A 23933-nucleotide genomic window follows, 5' to 3' on the forward strand; every position below is an offset into this window, starting at 1 on the left:
TGTGAACACAGAGTCCACTACACTGTACACTTTAAGTGTACACGGTGAGTTTTTATGGTATGTGAATCTCAGCTCAATAATGATGATAATAATAATAATAGGTATATTATTATTAATATATAGCTATCATTAATTATATCCTGTGAAATTAAAGGCAATGAAGATACATCAATAAGAATCCGTCTACTTCTATGTGCAGTTTAAGTGCTTAAAGAAGTAAAGACTTCTTTAAAAATGTTGAAAAGGTAAAGACTCTTTGTCTTTCATTTTACACTTAGCAAATATGGGAAGTATTTATACAGTAGCTGAAAGTGCTGTCTCTTCAGAGACCTCTCTCTCTCTGAAGCTAAGTAAACGGTAAGAGTCATTTAATTCCTAATTTCTATTTTAAATTCCCCACCTTCCCATCCCCCATCACTTCTTAGTTTTGCTAATTCTCTTATGATTAGGAAATCATGACTGTCAAAATCCTCAGTGAGGCTAACAAACTCCTCATCCAGACAGACTGTTTTTCTAGCCAGTATTTTTACTGTCACCCTGCCATGGCTGAAATTGAACTGCCTTTGTCTTTTGTACACACACAAACACAGACATGCACACATGTGTGTAAATATATAACATATCCCAATGTTACCAGAAACCTGGAAAACCGGGCCTTCTTTTCATTTTTATTTGTCATTGTATTAATGATGCACTGTATAAATAAAAGTAAACGAGCTATTTACTATAATAATAATGTTTGAGATATTAATAAGTTTTACACAAAATTAACCAATAAAAGTACAATCTTCCTGATTCAGTTAAAGAATATACACATATTTAAACCTCTGGGAGTAGGGTAAAGTTACCTCCAGTTATAAACATGCCAGGAGCACCGGGAACCCAGGCCAAGCACTGCACAGAAGCTACTGCACTGGGAAAATTAAATGTTGTTATGCAACAAAGTGATTCCGAATCTACCAGGCGAATTCCACGATGCAAATTAGCCACTAGGAGGTAATCAGTAGACAGTGGGTCCCATTCCAGGGCTGTAACGGGATCCTCTTCGTCGGTCCCTTCAAGAGATTCAGGTCTCAGAACATGTTTCTGACTTTTACTACCTATTAAAATGTAAAGAGCATGATTTTAAACAAAATTTCCAAAATAAGATTAATCACTGAGATCACATGAACTTTCTCCTTGCATACCACTGATCTCTGAGGGTCCTGGGAATACAAGTCTGGCATTTCTATGCAGAAGTCATAACTGACAAGGGAATGCAGGGGAATTAGAGTTTGCCCTAAGGATGAAAGTCGTACTGGACTGCTTTGCCTTGGCAATCCCCAGTACCCTGCATGTTTTTCTATTTGTTACTGAAAAGCTGTAAGAAAAAGACGTAGGAAAATAATATACATCATCTTGTCATCAACTACCATTTCACTGAGTTACAACAGCATAGGAATAGGGAAGTGTTTACCGAAGGGAAGAACAACGTGTTCTGACTAAAAGCACAGACTTTGGAGGGCTGCCTGGGTCCAGATCCTAGTCCCAAGATACTTAATCTCTGTGTGCTCAGTTTTTTATTTTACAGTGGAGAACATAACGATACCAGAGTTTGTTTGTTTGTTCAAGAGTAAACGAGTTAGTTGCTTGAAGTGCTTCAAACAGTGGGGCATACGATAAACAGCATACCAATGTTTATTGTCATCCGTCCTCATTCATCCTATCACTTGTCATATCATAATTCGCTCCTGGCTACCAGAACAAAGAGGCAGCCAGAAAAACAGGGAGATGAAACAGTGAGATTAAGTGAAGAAAAGGATCAGCAAACAATCCTCTTATTTCTTCCAAAATATATACACGCTGGCGATACGGGAAAAAAAAGCCTTTGCTAACGCACCAATGGGGACTCCAATTAAACAGTTCTCTCGTTCACAAAAGAAAGGCAGTGAAACACTAAGTTTACAGATTACAACCTTAACAGAAGTACCAATTATTCCTAAGTACTGTAAACGTTGAAGAAGTGTCTATTTTTAAAATAACACTATTGAAAGATACCATAGCTCTTCCTGCAATGTCTTCGTTACATACTGTTTTTCAATGTATCAGATTATAAAAGCAGAAAAAATAGATCTCCTTGTATATATAAGATATTTGTAAAGTTAACTGAAAAATCTTATAGTTTCTGGCTTGAGGTTAATTCGTCAGAACATATTCTTTCAATATAATGGTATTCTTAGGTAGGGAGTATTTTATTTAGATATTTTGCAGATATAATCATAGAAGGTGCATGTGAAGCTTCTCTTATTGGACTTTATCAAACTTTTGCAATAACCATCAAGAAAAGTTTGCTTGCTTCTTCTTTCCCAAAATAAGCATCTTTAAAGTTGCTATTTGATAAAATAAACAGTAATGAATATTAATATAGTTGATCATTACAAACCACAGAGAGGTAGAAAAATGATTAACCTAAGTTAATCAGCTATTTAAGTAATTATTAGGTATTTGAATGTGCCCGTTAGTATCTATGGTTATTAAAAATATTCCAGGGCTTCCCTGGTGGCGCAGTGGTTGACAGTCCGCCTGCCGATGCAGGGGACACAGGTTCGTGCCCTGGTCCGGGAAGATCCCACATGCCGCGGAGCGGCTGGGCCCGTGAGCCATGGCCGCTGAGCCTGCGCGTCCGGAGCCTGTGCTCCGCAGTGAGAGAGGCCACAGCAGTGAGAGGCCTGCGTACCGCAAAAAAAAAAAAAAAAAATGTATTTAAAATAAAATGAACACACCATTGTAAAGCAATTATACACCAATAAAGATGTTAAAAAATAAATAAATAAAATAAAATAAAATGGTCCGATGGATAAAGAAGATGTGGCACACATATACAATGGAATATTACTCAGCCATAAAAAGAAATGAAATTGAGTTATTTGTAGTGAGGTGGATGGACCTAGAGTCTGTCATACAGAGTGAAGTAAGTCAGAAAGAGAAAAACAAATACCGTATGCTAACACATATATATGGAATCTAAGAAGAAGAAAATAACGGTCATGAAGAACCTAGGGGTAAGATGGGAATAAAGACACAGGCCTACTAGAGCATGGATTTGAGGATATGGGGAGGGGGAAGGGTAAGCTGTGACAAAGCAAGAGAGTGGCATGGACGTATATTCACTACCAAGCGTAAAATAGATAGCTAGTTCCCACTAAGCAGCCGCACAGCACAGGGAGATCAGCTCGGTGCCTTGTGACCACCTAGAGGGGTGGGACAGGGAGGGTGGGAGGGAAGGAGACGCAAGAGGGAAGAGATATGGGAACATATGTATATGTATAACTGATTCACTTTGTTATAAAGCAGAAATTAGCACACCATTGTAAAGCAATTATACTCCAATAAAGATGTTAAAAAAATAAAATAAAAATAAAAAATAGTGTTAAAAAATAAAATAAAATGGCCTGACTTTATCAATAATTTATATAGCTTTTTTTTTAACATTAGAAAGATCATTCCCTAAGGAAAGAAAAGATTTATTTGGATGTTCACTGTTCTGTTCAATTTCAATTTCTTCTTTCTTCTATTAATTTCAGATAAATTGAATGTAATACGCCTTGTGAAAGTAGTTATTCTAATCCTGAAGCAGCACTTTCATCCATCTACCTAGTGAACCAGGAGTCACATCCATCAACAGATACCAATGGCGAAAAGCACGTTTTTCAAATGTCAGCAGTGCTGACTTACAAGTGGAGAACTGTTCATCTAATTTTTCAATTTTTTATTATATATTTTGTTATTGTTTAAATTTTAAAAATACACATAAACTAATTTCTCAGACCTTTCCACTGAGCCATGTTAATTAACTAATAGAGCTACACGGAGTTATTGTTCCTTTTTATCCCAAGTTCAAACTCTTTGCTAAGGAGCTGTGACAACTAAATGGTATTTTACAAGCAGGTGCGAAAATATTTTTGAGTAGTATTAGTAAGTTATTATATAATCCAGCTGTAGGTCCTTTGTCATTCAGGCCATTTTCTTAGTAAATACGCAGAATGAAACAACTGACTTTAAAAAGTAAAAATGCAGGACAAATGCCTGACAGGGGTTAACTCAAAGTAAAATCCAGAGAGCTGAGTTAAATGTACCACGACGCCTCACAAGTAAGATTTACTTCCAATGGTTATTTGGAATTAGCATAGTGCTGGATAATATTTGCACAACTATTATTTAAAAATTAAAATACTGTTAACTTTCTATGCTGTGTAAATAAGAAATTATATATGCTGAGAAAAATAATATTTAAGAGACCTGACTAGTAAAATTCTTACCTGGTTGAAAAATTGATAGACTTCCATCAATATGACCGAAGACAACTTTCCCCTTTTTCTGGGTATGCCATCTGAATATACAGATATCAGACAGGAAGCTATGGGCTTCTCTGTGCACAGTCACGCCACTGTCCGGTCCTGAGATGGTCCAGATGAACAGTGGGCCTCTCTGGGAAGCAAACGCCACTGCGTCATCTGCATTCCAGCACCAGCTGAGAGAGGCAGGCGTCCCTGGAATAAATTAGATACAGATACACAGTAGAGAAACATGGCATAAGATCGTACCGTTAAATGTGATTTGCATCCTACCTTTCTACAACAACTAAAATACAAGACTGTGTTCATTATTAAAAAATATTACCTTCTTACTCGGAAATTTGATTTATAAAGTAACCCTAAAGGCTGCAGGGAACATATGCAGGGTGCTTCTATGATGAAAAAGTACCTAGTTTCTGGTTTGAAACTACTAATATGATCATATGCTTCACATACTCAAAGAAATGTATAGAGTTCTTTCTTTCTTTCAGAAAACTATATATTAAAGCAATAAATTCTTACTGAGTTTTTGTGTATAAGACCTGCTTTAGGCGTTCTAGGTATACAAGTTAATATAGGAGACAATTCCTGCTTTAACGGATCTTAAGTATAAATTGGGGAGATGATTACATTTATGAAAAGTTGCATGCTACTATAAGGATTTATTTTTTTATTTATTTTTTTTTTGCGGTACGCGGGCCTCTCATTGTTGTGGCCTCTCCCGCTGCAGAGCACAGGCTCCAGACGCGCAGGCTCAGCGGCCATGGCTCACGGGCCCAGCCGCTCCGCGGCATGTGGGATCTTCCTGGACTGGGGCACAAACCTGTGTCCCCTGCATCGGCAGGCGAACTCTCAACCACTGCGCCAGCCTCTATAAGGATTTAAAAACAACAAAATTAACACTACAAACTACTTCTTATCAGGAGTTGGATTTAAGTCTTAGTTTTGCCTCGGATGATCTAAACAAGCCACTTTACCTCTGTAAACCTGTTTCCTCACATAAAAGAGACATGACTAAAAATAGCTGACCACCTGTTTCACATGAAAGTTAGGGCAAGAAAAAATAATGATGTATGTAAAAATCCTTTTTAAACTAAAAGACAAAATACGAAAGTTAACTGTTAGTCTCCTGTTATTGTGATCAAATAAATAATAGATGAAATAAATGTTATGGTAAATTTATGACTCAGGAGACAGACTGTGAATCTCCCGACATAGAATCGGAATCATCAAACTGAATATGCATATCAGATCGTGCGGAGTTAGGGCCCAGGAATCTATTTTTAACAAGGTTCTCCAAATGATTTTTATGTGTATAAGGGTTTGTGACCGTTTGGGCTACTGCCCTGGAAAGAAACTGGATTTGAATTACACCTTGAAGGAACAGCGGAGTTTCAACACGTGGGTCAAGACGTATTTCCCAGGAAGAGGAAACGCTATGAACAAAGACACAGGGTTGAAAGTTGTTCATTGACCGTAAATTCAGTTTGTGTCAGCAGCCTACAATGTGCCAAGAGGCAGAAGCTAAAGCTGATTCACTTGGTTATAAAGCAGAAACGAACACCCCACTGTAAAGCAGTTATACTCCAATAAAGATGTTAAAAAAAAAGGGAGAGAAAAGAAACTGTTTCAGGGCTTGACATACAATGGGAACTCCATAAATACTCACTGAATGAACGAATGAGTACACAAATAAGGCCAATAAAAAAGCTGTTTGGTTTTCGGATACATTAACAGAAGTAGAATTTCCCCAATAAGGGACAAGACATGCTGTATGGGTCAAACCACCACAGCCCACTTGAAGGAAGCCACTGGAATGATGGCTCTCGGAATGTGTGTTTTGAGAAGCACAGCAAGGAAGAGAAAGGACCAGAAACGATGTCCTGTAGTTATAATAGAAAACACTGCTATACTGGCTTGTCACACGCAAGCACTTCTAAGAGCTCTACAAATAATCCACTCATTTAATTCTCTCAACAATATTCTGAGATAGGCAGGTAGTAGTATTCTCCACTGTTAACAGTTTTTTTTTTTTTTTCTGAAAGTGTATTATTAAGTGTGACATTTTTCAGGTTGGTGACAATTTTTTAACCTTTTACATTTAAACAAAGTAATACTCATTTTCTTTTAAGTGACTTTTTTAATATTAAGAAAAAAGAATGATGAAGTAAAAAGAATACAGAGGCATGTTCAAGTTCAACAGCCGGATGTGGAAGTTCTAATATTTATTTTTTTTAAAGTTGACAATGCAAACTTCTACTTTGTTTAAACTGGATTCTGAAAAGAAAAAAGGAGTCTAAGCCTTTTCAAAGGGGATTATTTTAAATAAAAATGACCAAAAATATTCATAATTTTTCCAAATAAAATATCAAAACTTTCAATCTTTAAATTAAGATCTTTGAAAACATAAGGAATTTACCCTGAAATTTTTCAGAAAAAGGAAAAATATATAAAATTGATCAAAACTGTTACCACAATTATTTAATCATTCTACACATGTTAATGAAAAAGTCTTATTTAATTGCATACTCAGTGGCAAAGGAAGCTATGGTGCACACAGCTGATGAACAGAAATCTCTTCCACAATGAATGGATGTGATGCATATGGTGTTTGATGACAAATCACTAGGTAATGATATCATAATATGCTGTCTAATCTGTCCTTATGCATAACATTTAGAAAGTGTTACTATGCAGTTACAGTCTAGTATAGATTTTGTGGGACAACTTTATAAGCACAATGGCATTGTATAACATTTTTAGTTTATGTCGCATAAAATATGGAAAGAATTTTAAGGAGTATTTATTGTGTTATTTAAAATTAATCTCACACAAAGCTGTATTTAAAGTAGTGGGAAAGTGCACTGTTGATCAATATAAATAATACTGGTAAAACCGTAGGATCTGTGATTGGTGGAGAAAGGGCTATGACCAGAAAAACATGAAATCTTGATCGAGGCTATCACTGTTTATACACCACAAAGCTTTGTACCAAACCTAATTTGGCTTTTTCTCATTGGAGTAGTGAAAACCTTAAGGAAAACTGTTACTTACATTAATGGGAGCTCACTGAATAGATGACTTTTAAAAAGATTTTGCTCAGAGATTGAAGCAAACTACTCACTGTCTAATACTGAAATTCATTGGTCGCTGCAAGTGAAAATAATAAGCAGCGTATGTGAACTTGGGAAGGAGATGCTCATTTTCCTAGCTGAAAATATCTGGTAAATATTTTTTAGGACAAAAGTTACATAACAAAATTGGTGTGTTTTTCGGGTGTTTTCAGCATTCCTAACGACCTAAATTTGAAAAGACAAGGGAAAAGCCATACTCAACCTATGTCGAACATACCCAAAGGTTCCAAAAGGCATCATTATTGTTATATTGGAAGCAAGATTTAAATACAATTGCCTATGACTCCTCAATATTGTTGTTACACACTGAAAAGAATATTATAAAGAAACTCTGTGAAAAGTAAAGTTTGTGACACTGTCACATCTCAGTTTACTATCTCAAAGTTACAACCAGTATTTTTTAGAGAAAAGGCTGAATATGGAAAATATATCCAGCAGGAGCTTTCAAAAACACAATCGGTAATCGAGCCACACTCAGCACTCAAAAAGAGAACTGAACTATTATGACATTTAACACAGAAAAATGATTATTTAACTTCATCATCATTATGGGGTAAGATGCTAGGTAGAGAGAAAGTAATGATATTATGCCATTCACAAAGATCTATTTGCATAAACTAGAACTTTCTACTTTGACCTAAAAATATAGGAAAAAGTCAACTCAGCAGAGCAGTGACTACATGCGTCATACTGTCTTTGTATGTTTCAAGCAAGGCCAATTGTCTCATTGAGAAAATAGTATCTAATTATTATTTTTATATTTATTTTGGAATTTTTAATATTATATTTAAATATTAATCAAGTTATTTGGTGTTGACTATGTTTTTTAATTGATCAGTGTACTAAGTCTGATCATTTCATGAAATTTTGTTTCAGTTTTGTACACATGCACATACACAATAATGAGTCATGACGTGAAATGTGTTTCTTATATAGATTACCATTAGAAAGCTTGAAAAACACTACTTTAAAACTTGAGCTAATTGAAATAAAATATTTTGCTTATTGAAATAATAGGAAAAAAACTGAGGTATAATTCACATGTAACATTCTATTTATTTTCATTCAATAAAATAAATCCCAGTTATAGGTATACCTTTCGTATTGTCGAGTTTAGCAATGACTTTTTGTTCTGCAACATTCCAAATGATCACTAAATTATCGGTACTGCCACTTGCAAACAGATCAGGGTTATGTGGACACCAAGAGATAGCTGTGATTGTTTTTTTATGTTCAGACATAATTGCGTGAAGTTTGAATTCATTATAACGGTGATCCAACTAAAAAATATATAAATAAAACATGTCAGTGCTTCTTTCTATGTAATACACTTTCCATTAATAATCACATTATTTTTAAAAAACTACATACATGAAAATTAGTACACCTAATAACAAGATATGAACATAATTCAAGCCTTGGTCTACTTTCAAGTGAATTCAAATGTATTCAATTTGAAAGAAATCATTTTCCAAAAAAATAAAAGAGAATTGAAATTAAACATACCAATTTTAAAAAGAAGTAACAATAAATGTACATTTAAATATGCATAATAATTCAGAGACTTATTTTCCATAGCTCTATTTATGAGGGAAAAACATCTTGTTCTTAAAATATTTTTTCTGCAAATTTTTAACTTATATTTGAGTCAAAAAAATGTAGGTTAAATAAGCCAGCTGCTCATTACTACATTATTAAGATGTCCAAAGTTTGCAGAGCAATGGTATCATTTGGACCTGTTTTATGTTATTGCTTTTCGGAAGGGGCATTATGTTGTGTTTTTATACGTAAGTGGACAAAAGGAATAGCCTAGTTTTCCTATTTTCTTTGTAAATGTGCCATTAATTAGTGGATCAATTCATCTTTCTATCAGTTTTACCATGTTTGAGATGTATATACTGTATATGTCATTTTGTTGAACCTGGTTTTTCCCTTTAACACATAACAAACCTTTCACAGTGTTATGTAAGAGTTACTCAAACCATTATCCTATTAACTATTAACTACACCAACCTTTCTTTAACCGTATACTTGCCGTAAAATCCTAACTGCTAACTGTCACCCAAGTTTATTTGTATTAACTTCTAAATCAGGGTAATTTTTAGTTTGTTTTAGTCTTTAATAACACGCAAACTTTCTTCATAGGTTTTTTAGATTAATCTTTTAGCTTAATCTTCCTAAGTATTCAAGTCATAAAATGTCATCATTAAACAAGATATATGCAAACATTAAAAAAATTAAGTTTTGCCTTCATCCACTTTCTTACCTTCCTGACTCCTCAGAGGAATAGTTTTCCCTGCCTGATAAATTCTTCTTCTTTAGGAGGAAGTAAAAGACAAGACAATAGGGACCAAAGATTAAGGGAGAAATTTCTGAAGAGGAAGCTTAGCAACACACATAGGGTGGTAATGAGGTAGATGGCAAAACAAAAGGGGCATTTAGAAGGCTTGCTCCTGTCTTCTGGGGAACGGGAAGTGAAAAAAAGATGTGAGTTACATTGAAATTGCATTTTGATTGCTAGATATTTCCTCAATCTTGAGAAATGGACTACATAAAATCTTAGCATTGTGGAAACTTAATTGGTTTATAGATGAATGCTATTATTTCTTAAATTTTCAATAAACTACAACACTGTTAGCAATTTAAAGGAATTTTTACTCCAGAATAAAGCAATAATTTTTTTTCACTCTTAACTGAAGTGAGTTGGTATTTCAAGATAAAAAAAATTCAAGAAACATTTACTAAGTGCTTACTAAGTGCCAGAGAGTGTGCAGTAACTTGAGAATTCAAAGATGAGAAAGACCCATTCTGGTCAATGGAAGCATGTAGAGACGCAATCCATTCCATAAGGTCCTTCACTAAGAACGAGGAAAAAGCAGAATGTAGAAAAGAGCTTATACATTTGAGCTGACATTTGAAAGATGAGAAAACGTCTCTGGACAGGCAATGTGGGCAAACTGAAAAATTAGTGCAAGCACAGGCAAGATACAGAAGAGTCTGAGTAGTTTTGGAAAAGGCAATGATCTCAGGGTCTGGAGCACAAGGTGACAGGGAGACGGAGACAGGAAGATCATGAAAGGATGTCATACCATGAGGTTGGATGTTAATATTAAGGAATGAGGAGTGACTGAAGACTGAAAAGTTTAGATTTGCATTATAGATGACTGGTTACACTGAAGGATAAATTAGAGGGAGTCAAGATAGAGGCAAAGAGAATATTAAGAAACTGTTATAGTAGTTTAGGTGAGAAGGATATGAAGAAGGGAGTAAAAGGTAGAAAGTACCAGAACCAGTCCTGGTTACCTAGGGTGCAGGACGTGAGTAGAAGAGGGAGTCGTTGATAACTCTCACATCTGTGGTTTAGACTAATGGTTAGTGGGTGACACTGAAATACTGGCTGCAGGTTTAAGAAGAAAAACTGGACTTGGATTTATGATGCTCATGTCACCTCTATATGAAAAAATTCAGAAGGCCGTTGGCTGTGTAGATTGGGAACTGATAAGAGATGTCTGCATGGAGTCAGCACATGAAAAAAGGTAGTGATAAAGGTGATAGTCCCAAGGTGATAAAGGTGATAGTCCCAAGTGATAAAGGTGATAGTCCCAAGACTATCTCAAAATATGTTACAACTGCACTATTTTTAATAGAAGGCTCTCTAAAGGACTACTCACTTCTTCAACTGATAAGACTATTTTCTCGTATCACATGTTACTGAGTAAGGTTTGAAATAAATGGACACATGAATTCCATTTAATTATATGGGAATATAGTTTAAAAGAATTAAGAACTACTTGTTCACCATTCATAAAACAGGATCTTTAATTCTTGAAGAAATTCTTTTTGATGAATAGCACCAAAATAGGATTACTAAATCAATTAAGAATTTGCTAATAATTTAATATTATGATATGGGCATTTTCTAAAAGCTTGACTTGGAAAACTAACAGAGTATAAATAGTAACAAAATATACAATAAAATACCAATATCAATAAAGTTACAGCATTAAGCTTTTCAAGTATTAATTAAATAGTAATTTTACCTGATAAAAGGAAAACTTGGAAAGAATCAGCATTCTTTTACCTGATAAACATAGATGGCCAGGGTAGCACAGTACGCAAACCTGTCTCCATTGGCAACGCACACATCTTTGTTCCATGGCTGACATCCAGCAGCCAGCAGTCCCACTTGTCTTACCTGGGACATGTTTGCCTTGAGGAACAAATTCAGAGGCATATCAGTCAATTCCATTATTCAATAAACTTCCTCTTCTTTGTTTTACATCTGTTTTCTTCAATCCTTATCTTTACGCCCTGAAAACATTTTCTACTAGCACCATCAATCTCAGCGTCTACTTTCAAAGAACAGGAGTTGAAATCTCCAAATGTCAACGAACATCAAGGCAGGTCACTTCAGTTAAGGAAGCGAGAGATTATAAAATAAATGACGACTGACATTTGACCAAGGGTTGGTAATCCTACCAGGAGTGACAAGGACCAGAGTGAAACAGAAAGTGTATATCCTATCTAAAGGGTCTGGTACCACTGGAGAAGGTTACTCCATGTTGCCAGTATTTCTGGAACTTCCCAAAGAAATGGAAATATCCAGATGTTTATGTAAACGTACCAATTTTAAACACTGGCAATTCCTTCAAGGCAGCAAATTCAGATGTTAAACACTGTGAGCCAATACTATATTGGGAGGATTGTGACCTCTGTCTCAGAACTTCAGTCTTCACATTGACGCTACGTCCTCACAGAAACTATTCGAGGTACACAAGGCAGGAATACAAACTGGCTTAACGGTGGTGTTCATTGTGAAGAGAGGACAGAGGAAGCTGGAAATTACAGAATATAAATCGTTTATGTGGCAGGGCAGAGGATTTTAGAGTAAAAGAGCCCAGAGTCAGTTACGTTATATCTCATTTATTTATAAAGCTACTTTCCTCTTTATATCTTTTCTAGTTCATATTTCCACTTCCTGAAAAGATCTCTTCTTTTTTCCTCTTCCCTTTCTTCTCCAATTTCTATCTTCATCCCATTAAATTCCTTTATCTGGGTGGAACTAGTGATATATTTCCCCCAAAAAGTAAATAATTTGCAGTGAAAACTGGCAGGATAAAAAAGCGGTGCTACCAACTTTTCGGTGCTTACAAGTATAAGAAACTGCTACAAATACCTGCTTTCTTCCTCCTCTAATGACACCTAGCATTCTGGATAAATTTTAAAAATACACTTTTTTTCAATTAGTAATGTTATGACAATATTACTTTTCATTGAAAATATACATTATCTCAACCACATGTGAATTAAATAGGCTGTTATAGTTTATCCTTGGTATGTATGATTACTATTAATGTTCGTGTGTAAACAAATTTTGAGTTTATATTTGGAAAAGAAACATAAGGGAAAGATATTTAAATATACAGGCAAAATGGAGTCATTTAATTTTCACTTTCTTCTAACTCTGTTTTACTTTTTAAAAAATTAATAAACTTTATTTTTAGAGCAGTTTGAGGTTTACAGCAAAACTGAGTAGAAATTAGAGATTTTCATTCGCCCCCCGGTTCCCCTACACGCACAAGCTCCGCCACTATCAACATCCCTACCAGATGGTACATTTGTTATAACGATGAACCTACCCTGACACATCATTACCATCCAAAGTCCAGAGTTTACATTAGGGTTCACTCTTGGAGTTGTACCTTCTACGGGTTTTGACAAATGCATAACGACATGCATCACCATTGTAGCATCATACAAAGTAGTTTCACGTAACCATTGATCTTTTTACTGTCTCCATAGCTTTGCCTTTTCCAGAATATAGCTGGAAATCATAGAGTACGGTGTTTTTTCCAGATCAGTTTCTTACACTTAGTAATATGTATTCAATGTCTTTTCATGGCTTGATAGCTCATTTCTTCTTAGCACTGAATAACAGTCCATTGTTTTGATGTACCGTGGTTTGTTGATCCATTCACCTATTGAAGGACATGTGGTTGTTTGCAAGTTTGGGCAATTATGAATAAAGCCACTATAAACATCTGTATGCAGGTTTTTGTCTGGACGTAACTTTTCAATTCATGTAGGTAAATAAGAAAGAGTGGAAAAGGAAGAGATTGCTGGATCCTGGTAAGGGTATGTTTATTTTGTAACAAACTATGGAACTGTCTTCCAAAGTGTCTGCCCCATTTTGCATTCCCACCAGCAATGAGTGAGAGTTCCTGCTGCTGTACATCCTCACCATCCTTCGGTGCTGTCAGTGTTTTAGATGGGCCATTCGAATAGGCACGTAGTAGTACCTCCCTGTCGTTTTAATTTGCAATTCCCTAATAACTTATGATGCTGGACATCTTTCCATAGCTTACATGTCATCTTCTTCAGTGATGTGTCTTTTCAAGTCTTTTTCCCTTTTATTTTTATTGAAGTATAGTTGATTTACAATGTTGTGTTAGCTTCAGACGTACAGAAAAGTGGTTCATATATATATGTATATATATATATATATGTATTACTTTTCAGATTCTTTTCCATTTTAGGCTATTACAGGATATTGACTATAGTTCCCTGTGCTATACAGTAGGTCCTTGGTTTTTTTTAATTGGGGTGTTTGTCTTTTCTTGTTGAATTTTAAGAGTTCTCCACATATTCTGGGTAACAGTTATTAGATGGTCTTTGGCAAATATTTTCTCCGAGTCTGTGGCTTGTCTTCTTTTTCTCTTGACACTGTCTTTCACAGAGGAGAATATTTTAATTTAATAAAGTTTAGCATTCAATTATTTATTTCATGGATCATGCCTTTGGTGTTGAATCTAAAAATTCATGGCCATACCCAAGGTCATCTAGGTTTCTCTTATGTTATCTTCTAGGAGTTTAATAGTTTTGTGTTTTACCTTTAGGGTCTAAAATCCATTTATGAAAGACGTAAGGTCTAGTCTAGATTAATTTTTTTGCATGTGGATGTCCAGTTCTAGTACCATTTGTTGAAAAGACTACCTTTTCTCCATTGTATTGCCTTTGATCCTTTGTTGAAGATCAGTTGATTATATTTATGTGGGTGTATTTACGGGCTCTCTATTCTGTTACACAGATCTATTTGTCTATTCTTTTATCAATACTACACCGTCTTATTCCTGTAGCTTTACAGTAAGCCTTGAAGTTGGGTAGTGTCAGGCCGCTGACTGTTGCTCTCGTTCAACACTGTGTTAGCTGTTTTGGGTCTTTTGCCTTTCCATATAAACTTCAGAATCAGTTTGTCAATATCCAAAAAAATAACTTCCTGAGATCCTGGTTGGGATTTTATCACATCTATAGATCAAGTTTTAGCAATAAGTGACATCTTGACACTATTGATTCTTTCTATCCCTGAACATGGAATATCTCTCCATTTATTTAGTTCTTTGATATCTGTTGTCTGAGTTTCATTGTTTTTCTCATATTGATCTTGTACATATTTTGTTAGATTTAAACCTCAGTATTTCATTGTTGGGGTGCTATTGTAAATGGTAATGTGTTTTAAATTTCAAATTACACTTGTTCATTGCTGGTACATAGGAAAGTGATTGACTTTTGTATATTCATCTTGTATTCTAAAATCTTGCTAAAATCACTATATTGGTACCAGGAGGTTTTTTTCTACGCAGACACTAAAGTCATCTGTGAACAAAGACAGTTTGATTTCTTCCATGCCAATCTGTATACCTTTTATTTCCTTTTCTTGTCCAGTTACATTACTTAGGACTTCAATACAGTGTTGAAAAGCAGTGGTGAGAGCAGACATCCCTGCCTTGTTCCTGATCATAGCAGGAGAACTTCAAGTTTCTCACCATTAAGTATGATGTTAGTTACAGGGTTTTTGTTCTTTATCAAGATGAGGAATAAATATGTTCTTTGTCAAGTTGAGGAAGTTACCCTTTATTCCTAGGTTGCTGAGAGTTTTCATCATGAAGAAGTACTGGATTTTGTCAAATGATTTTCAGCATCTGTTGATACATAGGTCTATTCAGGTCTAGATACACGTCTACACAGATTGTCTATTTATACTTGTGTGAGTTTTGGCAAACTGTGTCTTCAAAAAATAGGTCCATTTCACCTAGGTTATCAAATTTGTGGGCATAGAATTATTGATAGTACTCCTTTATTATCCTTTTAATGTCCATAGGATCTGTAGTGATACCTCTTCTTTCACTACTAATATTAGTAATATATTTCTTCTCTTTTTTCTTCTTAAGTAGCCTGGCTAAAGGCTTATAAACTTTATTGATCTTTTCAAAGAAGCAGCTTTTAGTTTTGTTTTGTCTATTGATTTTCTATTTTCAATTTCATTAATTTCTGCTCTAATTTTTATTATTTCTTTTATTCTGCTTACTTTGAATTCCATTTGCTCTTCTTTTTCTAGTGTCCTAAGGCAGAAGCTTAGATGACTGATTTTACATCTTCCTTTTTTTCTAAGAAATGCACTAAATGCTATAAATTTCCTTCCAAGCCCTGCTTTTGTGGGCTTTTACTTCATTAAGTTGTATTTTCAATTTCATTTAGTTCAAAATAATTTTTAATTTCTCTTGAGAGTTCTTCTTTGATCCATGTGTTGTTTAGAAAAGTGTTGTTTAATCTCTAAGTATTTGGGGGTTTTCCAGCTATGTTTCTGCTACTGATATCTAGTTTAGTTCCATTGTCTCAGAGCAGACCTGTATTATTTCTATACTTTTAAAATTTGTTAAGGTGTGTTTTTTGGTCCAGAATATGGTCTAGTCTGTGAATGTTCCTTGTGAGCTTGAGAAGAATGTGTAATCTGCTGTTGTTGGCTGAAGTAGCCTATAGAAGTCAATTATATCCAGTTGATTGAAGATGCTCTTGAGTTCAGCTATGTCCCTACTAACTTTCTGTCTGCTAGATCTGTTAAATTCTTATAAAGGGATATTAAAGTCCCCAACTATAATAGTGGGTTCATCTATTTCTCCTTGCACTTCTATCAGCTTTGCCTCATGCATTATGATACTCTGTTATTAGGTGAATACACATTACGGATTGTTATATCTTCTTGGAATACGGACCCCTTGATTATTATGTAATGTACCTCTTTATCCCTGATATCTTTCCTTGCTCTGAAGTCTGCTCCATCTGAAATTAAGACAGACATGCCTACTTCTTTTGATTAGGGTTAGCATGGTATATTCTCCATCCCTTTACTTTTAATCTATATGTGCCTTTATATTTAATGTGAATTTCTTGCAGAAAACATATAGTTGGGCCTTGTTTTTTGATCCACTTTGACAAACTCTGTCTTTTAATTGGTGCATGTAGATCATCAACATTCAAGGTGATTATTGATATAGTTGGATTAATATCTACTATATATTTACTGTTTCATTTTGTTGCCCTTGATCTTTGGCCCTGTTTTTGTCTCCCACACTTTCTCTTTCTTTTGTGGTTTCAACTGAGTACTTTGTACGACTCAATTTTTTCTCCTTTCTTAGCATATCAATTATACCTCATTTAAAAACATTTTAGGGCTTCCCTGGTGGCGCAGTGGTTGAGAGTCCGCCTGCCGATGCAGGGGACACGGGTTCGTGCCCTGGTCCGGGAAGATCCCACTTGCCACGGAGCGGCTGGGCCCGTGAGCCATGGCAGCTGAGCCTGCGCTCCGCAACGGGAGAGGCCACAACAGTGAGAGGCCCACGTACCGCAAAAAGAAAAACAAAACATTTTAAGTTCTTGTCCTAGATTTTGCAATATACATTGACAACTAATCCAAGTCTACTTTCAAATAATACTATTCCACTTCTCAGTACCTTATAAAAACAAAATAATCCTAATTCCTCTTTCTCATCTCTTGTATCATTGATGTCATTCATTTCACTCACACATAAGCATACCTGACACATATATATGTATGTATGTGTAAGTGTGTGTGTGTACACACATAAGCTTACATAATTAAAGACACTGTCACTAATTTCATTTTGAACAAACTGTTATTTGTTAGGTCAATTAAGAATAAGAAAATGAAAGTTTTTATTTTACCATCACTTAGTCATTCTCCACTGTTCTTCCTTTGTTTATGTAGATCTGAATTTCTACCTATTTAATTTTCCTTCTCTCTGAAGAACTTTTTTTTTTTTTTTTAACATTTCTTGCAAGGCAGGTCTACTGGCAACAAATGCCCCAGTTTTTGTTTGTCTAAGAAAGTCTTTATTTCTCTTTCACTTTTGAAGGATAGTTTCACAAGGTACAGAATTCTAGGTTGGTGTTTTAGTTCTCCCAACACTTTAAACGTTTCATTCCACTCTCTTCTTGATTGCATGGTTTCTGAGAAGTGGATATAATTCTGACCCTTGCTCTGGCTTCTTTTAAGATTTCTCTTTGTCTTTGATTTTCTGAAGTTTGGATATGATTTTCCTAGGCGTATTTTTTTGGGGGGCATTTATCCTGCTTAGTGTTCTCCAAACTTCGTGGACCTGTGGTTTGGTGTCTGATGTTAATTTTAGGAAATTCTAAGTCATTATTGTTTCAATTATTGCTTCTGTCCCTGTCTTTCTTCTTCTGGTATTTCCATTATGTGTATGGAAATGTAGTTGTACATTTGTAGTTGTCCCACAGTTCTTGGACATTCTGTTCTGTTATTTTTTTCTCTTTTCTTCTTAGTTTTGGAAGTTTCTATTGTCATATTCTCAAGCTCAGAGATTCTTTTCTCAGTCATGTCCAGTCTACTAATGAATCTATTAAAGGTATTCTTCATTTCTGTTACAGTGTTTCTGATCTCTTGTATTTCTTGTTGATTCTTTCTTAGAATTTCCATCTCTCTGTTTAAATTATCCATCTTTTTTCCATGTTGTCTACTTTTTTCATTAAAGCCCTTAGCATACTAATCATACTTTAAAAAAAATTATTGGTCGGATAAATTCCAGCATCCCTGCCGTATCTGACTTTGGAGCTGATGCCTGTTTAATCTCTTTAAACTGTGTTTTTTGCTTTTTAGTGTGCCTTGTGATTTTTTGTTGAAAGGAGAACATGATGTTACTGGCTAAAAGGAACTGGTAAGCAGACCTTTAGTAATGTAATGTTAAGTTGTGGGAGAAGAGAAAGCATTCTGCGGTCCTATGATTAAGTCTCTGTCTTCTGAGGAGCCTGTGGCTGTGGAATGGGAATTTCACCAGTCTTCTCAGGGATCTTTCTCCCCTAGGTGGGACAGGATAGCTAGTGAGCAGGGACTGGGTATTTCCCTTCCCCCAGATAGGTTAGGTGCTGATATAATCTCTGCAGATCAGGCTCTCCTCACGGGCAGCCTTGTTAAGAAGAAGAGTGCTCTGACATATTTCTAAACAATCCCTTTTCCTCTCCCTTTGCCAGAAGCAGGGAGGGATCTTTCTCTGGTATTTACTGTGAAAACTTGGTAAAGGTCCTGGAGGTAAAACTCAGAAAAGCCTGGAGGCCTCCTTATTACTCCCCCCGCCGTCCTGAGTTTTTAACTCTCGGACTTGATATATGGGCCTCCAGCAATTCATCAATTACAGTTCAGGTTTTCCACTGTGGCTCTGGTTCCCACAGAGGTTTCTGCTGGTGGGTTTCTGCTCTGGTGCATTGTGATTCTCCGTATCTGCCTGTCTGTCTCTCCAATCTGGGGCAGTGGTTTGCCTTGTGACCTCACTTCTCTTATGAATCTAAGAAAAGTTGTTGATTTGTTTTAGGCCACAGTAAAGACTTCTGAGCTCCTACATGACAAACTGGAAACTAAAAGTCCCTCTGCTAACTCTTTATTTATTGAAAACAAATAAATTACTTCTAAATCCATGCCAATACTTTTTATTTTATCAGTTTACCCTGATTTACTTCTTTTTAGTTTCTAACTTCAGATAATATAAACATTTCAATACGGTCATACAATTTGGCATGCCTTCATATGTTCCTAAGCAGCTTTTATAAGTTTCATAGTCCAACAACTTAAATCCTTCATAATTCAGAGTTGAATAACTTGTCTAAACCAGCCATTAAAATAATAAACAGGAGGGCTTCCCTGGTGGTGCAGTGGTTAAGAGTCCGCCTGCTGATGCAGGGGACGTGGGTTCGTGCCCCGAGCAGGGAAGATCCCACATGCTGTGGGGCGGCTGGGGCCGTGAGCCATGGTCGCTGAGCCTGCGCGTCCGGAGCCTGTGCTCCGCAGCGGGAGAGGCCACAACAGTGAGAGGCCCGTGTACCGCAAAAAAAATAAATAAATAAAATAATAATAATAATAATAAACAGGAAAAAACAAAATGGCAGCTTCTTAAAAAAATTAGGATTTTGAATGAGGTATTAAAAAATCATGCATCATTAAACATATGACTACTATTGCATCTATAATTCTGAATTATGTATTTAAACTGCTAGTATTTGAAACTTCTATATTATTTTTCTCAAAAGTATCATAAAATATATATATATAATATTATGTAGCCTTTATTAAGCGATATCTTCAGTTACCGAGGAGATAAAAAGAAATGTCCAGAAGCTTTTGATATCATTGTGGTCAGCATGAACGTTTACAAAATTAGTGATTCTGCATTACTAAAAATAGAAAACGTTCAACCGAAGGTCCATTTCAAAATATATGTTTATATTTTAAATATAAATCCTACAAATATGTCACATATATAGGAAATCAAATATATTTTAACTGTATGTGACAGGTAGTTTTATATTTCAGGTAAATATTACGTACCCTTTTATCTTTAGTTAAGAATACGTTTCCTTCTTATGTGAACCACCTAAGAATTTCCATGTCCATTCTAAAGATTTGCTATTTCAGAAAACATCATCTTTCTGGCCCAGAAACAATATACACACTTTAAAGATAAAGTACTAAACCTTGCAGTTCACTGAATAATGCAGATTTACAAAGGATTCAGGAAGAAAGTCTGAGCACTGTGTCACCTCACATGCAACTGACAGTGTCAGTAGCCTGGCAACTACAGCCCTACAGAGATATTATTTTCATTTTTTTAACCTAAATTCTACTCTTGGTTTCAATCTTATATTATATGAAATACACAATGCATACATTATAATTACACTGAAGTGTAAGTGTATGAAATGTAAAAAAGCAAGTTATAAGAGTATATTTGCATTAGATTTGTATAACAATAAAGCTCACCTCTGAATATGCAAGATTATATGACATAAGCATGAAATTTAAATATAGCTAGAGTTACAATACTGCCAAAAATAAAATTATAAAACTAAGTTAAAATCAAGTTCATAAAAGAAAAAAAAAAAAAAACCAAGTTCATATACATGTGCTGTGTGTGTAGAAATATATACATATGCCATAAATATTAATTAAAGTATAAAGGCCGCTTCAGTGATCTAAAGATAAAACTCATACTTGTATGTGACTTTTTTCAAACACTACATTTCTCAATTCTAATTTTTAGCTCAAAAACCAACTTATCTTTTCCAGTAAGCATTAAAAATATAACAATGGAAAAATCTGGTGTTCTGAATGCTGACTATATAGGGTATATGTGCACATATATATCATCTGAAAAATGTTAAGCTGGAATTTTAGAAGAAATTAAATAATCATGTTTCAATTTTCATTATTTAGAATAAGCTGTTTCATTGTCATCTAAGTCTGTATAAGAACTGATCAATACTTGAGCCAAGAAAAGCTTAAACTCATGAAGAGGATATGGTAATTTTAGGGTTGGACTATATCTATATATGAGAATAGTTATTCTTTTAATATGTCTCAGAACAAGGAATTCACTTATAAAGGCCATAGCTTATTAAAGGGCAGATTGGGCTTATGGTGGAGGGAAGGATTTTGAATCCTCAAAATCTCCATGAGCTGCCTCAAAATCACTAAAAAGAGACACACAATTTTAGCAAAACGCATTTTCTTAAAATCAGTCACCCCCTCCCTCCAAATTAGATTGTCATCCCTTTCCTTTCCCGTAGAGGAATATATGCACTACACGTGAAAACAAAAAGCCTTCTGTCTGAACATCAGAAATGCACTGTTATTACATTTTAAATGCACTCACACAATATAAAAAAGGATGCTGGCATTACAGTGAGTGCACGCGTGTCTCTGTGTGTGTGTGTGTGTCCAGCGCAACTTCAAATACTGCTATTAAACTCATAAGCTGAAACATTTCTATCATTATGGTTAAGGCTGGAATTCGGGACGGTGAGCTACCCAGTAATTCTCAACCTCCCTTCTGAAGAACGCTTTAGGATCCATACCATGAGGGTTATTCTCCAGAGTTAGATATTTACTGGCTCCTGAGATGTTTACCAGCCTGTTTCACAGCTGGAAAAAAAAAAAAAAATCTGAAGAAGAAAACCCAAGAGGCTTAAACTGCTGAGGATTGACAACTAAAAAGATAATCTAAACGAAGTAAAGTGCTGAGAAAATATCTTTGATTGATGTGATTAGAACAGTACCCTGAAGAAGTAAGGAGGAAGGAAGAAGAATTCAGCGCTGCCTGTCTTTAGTAGTACACGCCCTCAAACAACAATGGGGATAAAGCTGGTAAAACTCCATCAAGATATTCTGGCTCTTTTGTTCCACTCATTAATGAAAAGAAAAGTCCACAAATCTCCTTCATTTAGGTAATTAAGAAATCCTTCATTGAAAAGGTGACCATAATCAAAGAGAAATCTTATGTTATTCTAAACTAAATCCATTTTGATAAGGTGCATTTAAAGATGGCAGTTTTCTGCTGTTGCAGTAGAAATAGATCAGAATAGCTGTGCTGCGCAACAGTTGCCATAGTAACAATGCAAATCCCTTTGAAGCATAATTAATTGCCTAAAAATTTACCAGATGGAACATGGCACTCTTCTTCAGAACGTTTTTTCATTTTCTTTTACAATATTATTATAATACGTGGTATTATCATACATATTTCTATCATAAAATTATGTAAAATTACTTTCTTGAAATTATTGCTATTTTCATACATTAATCACATTAGAAAGAATCCTATTTTATCTTTAAAGCCTAAAGACAATCTGAACACGTTAAGAATTCATCTGAAATCAGGATAGAAAAAAAAAAAACACCTTTTCTTCAATAAATGACTATCCTTATATTTTTTCTTACCTCTGCTTTTAAGTCTATCAGATAAGTATCCTATTTACCCTCAGAATCCTGCAATGCAAAAATGTCCGCAATATAAATGACACAGAAATACAGCTGCATGAGAAATAAAGCAGATAAAAATCACAGAAAATTAGAATTACAACGTAAATATATCTTACTCTTTGTAGTCCTTCATAGCAATCATCTTGCTCAAACCAATGTGAAATGTAAGTCATCCAAGCCATAGAATGTTCCTACTTTAATCAAGGCAATTGGAAACCGGCTTCAGAATCGTCAGCACCTAAAGTAATAACAATGTGTTTCAACCAAAGGGGTTTACCAAACTCTGCCTTATGAAATGTTGTTCAGTACAAGACACTAGAAGTACATACACATTTCAGCTGAACCAGTTTTAATAATTTATAACTAACGGTGTCTGTAAAAATAATGCTAAAGCAGAAAGGTAAGCCTATAGTCAAATAAGAAATAAATCAAATGATAATTATGTTGTTGTACTAGACAATGCTATGTCAAATACTTCATTAGCCCTTCACTTTTCATTGTTCTGGCGTAGAAACACATGTATGACACGTAAACATCACTGCAGCTAGTTGAGAACATCTTTATCTCACTCTAAAAATATACCAAATGGGACATGGCACCCTTCAGAATTCCTCTTCTTCCTTATTCTCTAGAAATATTTTCAATAATATCTGCTTGAAGCCCCAGGTCAAAATAGTTGGGAATAGGCTTCCACAGGAAGCTCCAGGACTCGTACACTCTGGTGCTCATTTTGTTTCCATCTTGCTGACTTCCCCGAATCTGGACCATGCTTTCTGTCCTGCCCTTGGGTTCCCACAGAGCCCCTGGTTCCTGGCTAACTGCTCAGAATTTGCATCTCCTGCAGGGTCCCACCCTCTGGACTGGTGGTCCTTCCTTGCTGTCTCTCTTGTCATTGCCTATCCTATTCTGAGTTAGAGATCTGTGTCTGTGTCCTGCCTTACGCTTTTTTACCCCGCCCTGGATCTATATCTAGCGCCTACCCAGGGTATATCTAACTATCTTGCCACCATTTCAGTGGTTGCAGTCTCTCATGGCAAGCCCTTAAACTCCATTTTAAAGTACCTACTGTACCTAGATCCCGCAGCCTTGTATCTGGTAATCTCAATATGAACATCGGTAAAGCCAAGCTTATCCCTTTCAAGTGATAAGAATCCCTTTCTACTGCCCCCCAATAGTCTTTCATTTGCCCTGCATTCCCTGTTCCAGTGACCAAAACGATACTCGACGGTAACCCGAAATAAGAACAGGGAGCCATCTTTGATTCTTTCACCACCTTCCCCTCCACCTCCCGCTACATTTGATCACCAAGTCTTAACAACTACCTTTAACATGTCTCTTCAA

At 35.4% G+C, this 23933-nt stretch overlaps 1 protein-coding gene across 4 annotated transcripts in view; it reads right to left on the minus strand.

Annotated features, from left to right (window-relative positions):
- WDR17 (WD repeat domain 17) overlaps positions 1 to 23933 on the minus strand; it is a 79246-nt gene that overhangs the window by 43962 nt on the left and 11351 nt on the right. For 2 of the 4 annotated variants that reach the window (XM_073798694.1, XM_019921576.3), the window contains 6 exons: positions 22709 to 22830; positions 11550 to 11678; positions 8565 to 8748; positions 5158 to 5205; positions 4299 to 4529; positions 849 to 1100 (listed from right to left, as the gene is read on the minus strand). In XM_073798694.1, the coding sequence (XP_073654795.1) occupies positions 849 to 1100; positions 4299 to 4529; positions 5158 to 5205; positions 8565 to 8748; positions 11550 to 11678; positions 22709 to 22774 (910 nt within the window). In that variant the 5' untranslated portion in view covers positions 22775 to 22830. Of the gene's footprint in view, positions 1 to 848; positions 1101 to 4298; positions 4530 to 5157; positions 5206 to 8564; positions 8749 to 11549; positions 11679 to 22550; positions 22599 to 22708; positions 22831 to 23933 lie in introns of all 4 variants that reach the window. The other 2 variants (XM_073798696.1, XM_073798695.1) reach the window with 2 other exon arrangements.

Source organism: Tursiops truncatus, chromosome 21 (assembly GCF_011762595.2).
Source record: "Tursiops truncatus isolate mTurTru1 chromosome 21, mTurTru1.mat.Y, whole genome shotgun sequence".
Classification (NCBI taxonomy): domain Eukaryota; kingdom Metazoa; phylum Chordata; class Mammalia; order Artiodactyla; family Delphinidae; genus Tursiops; species Tursiops truncatus.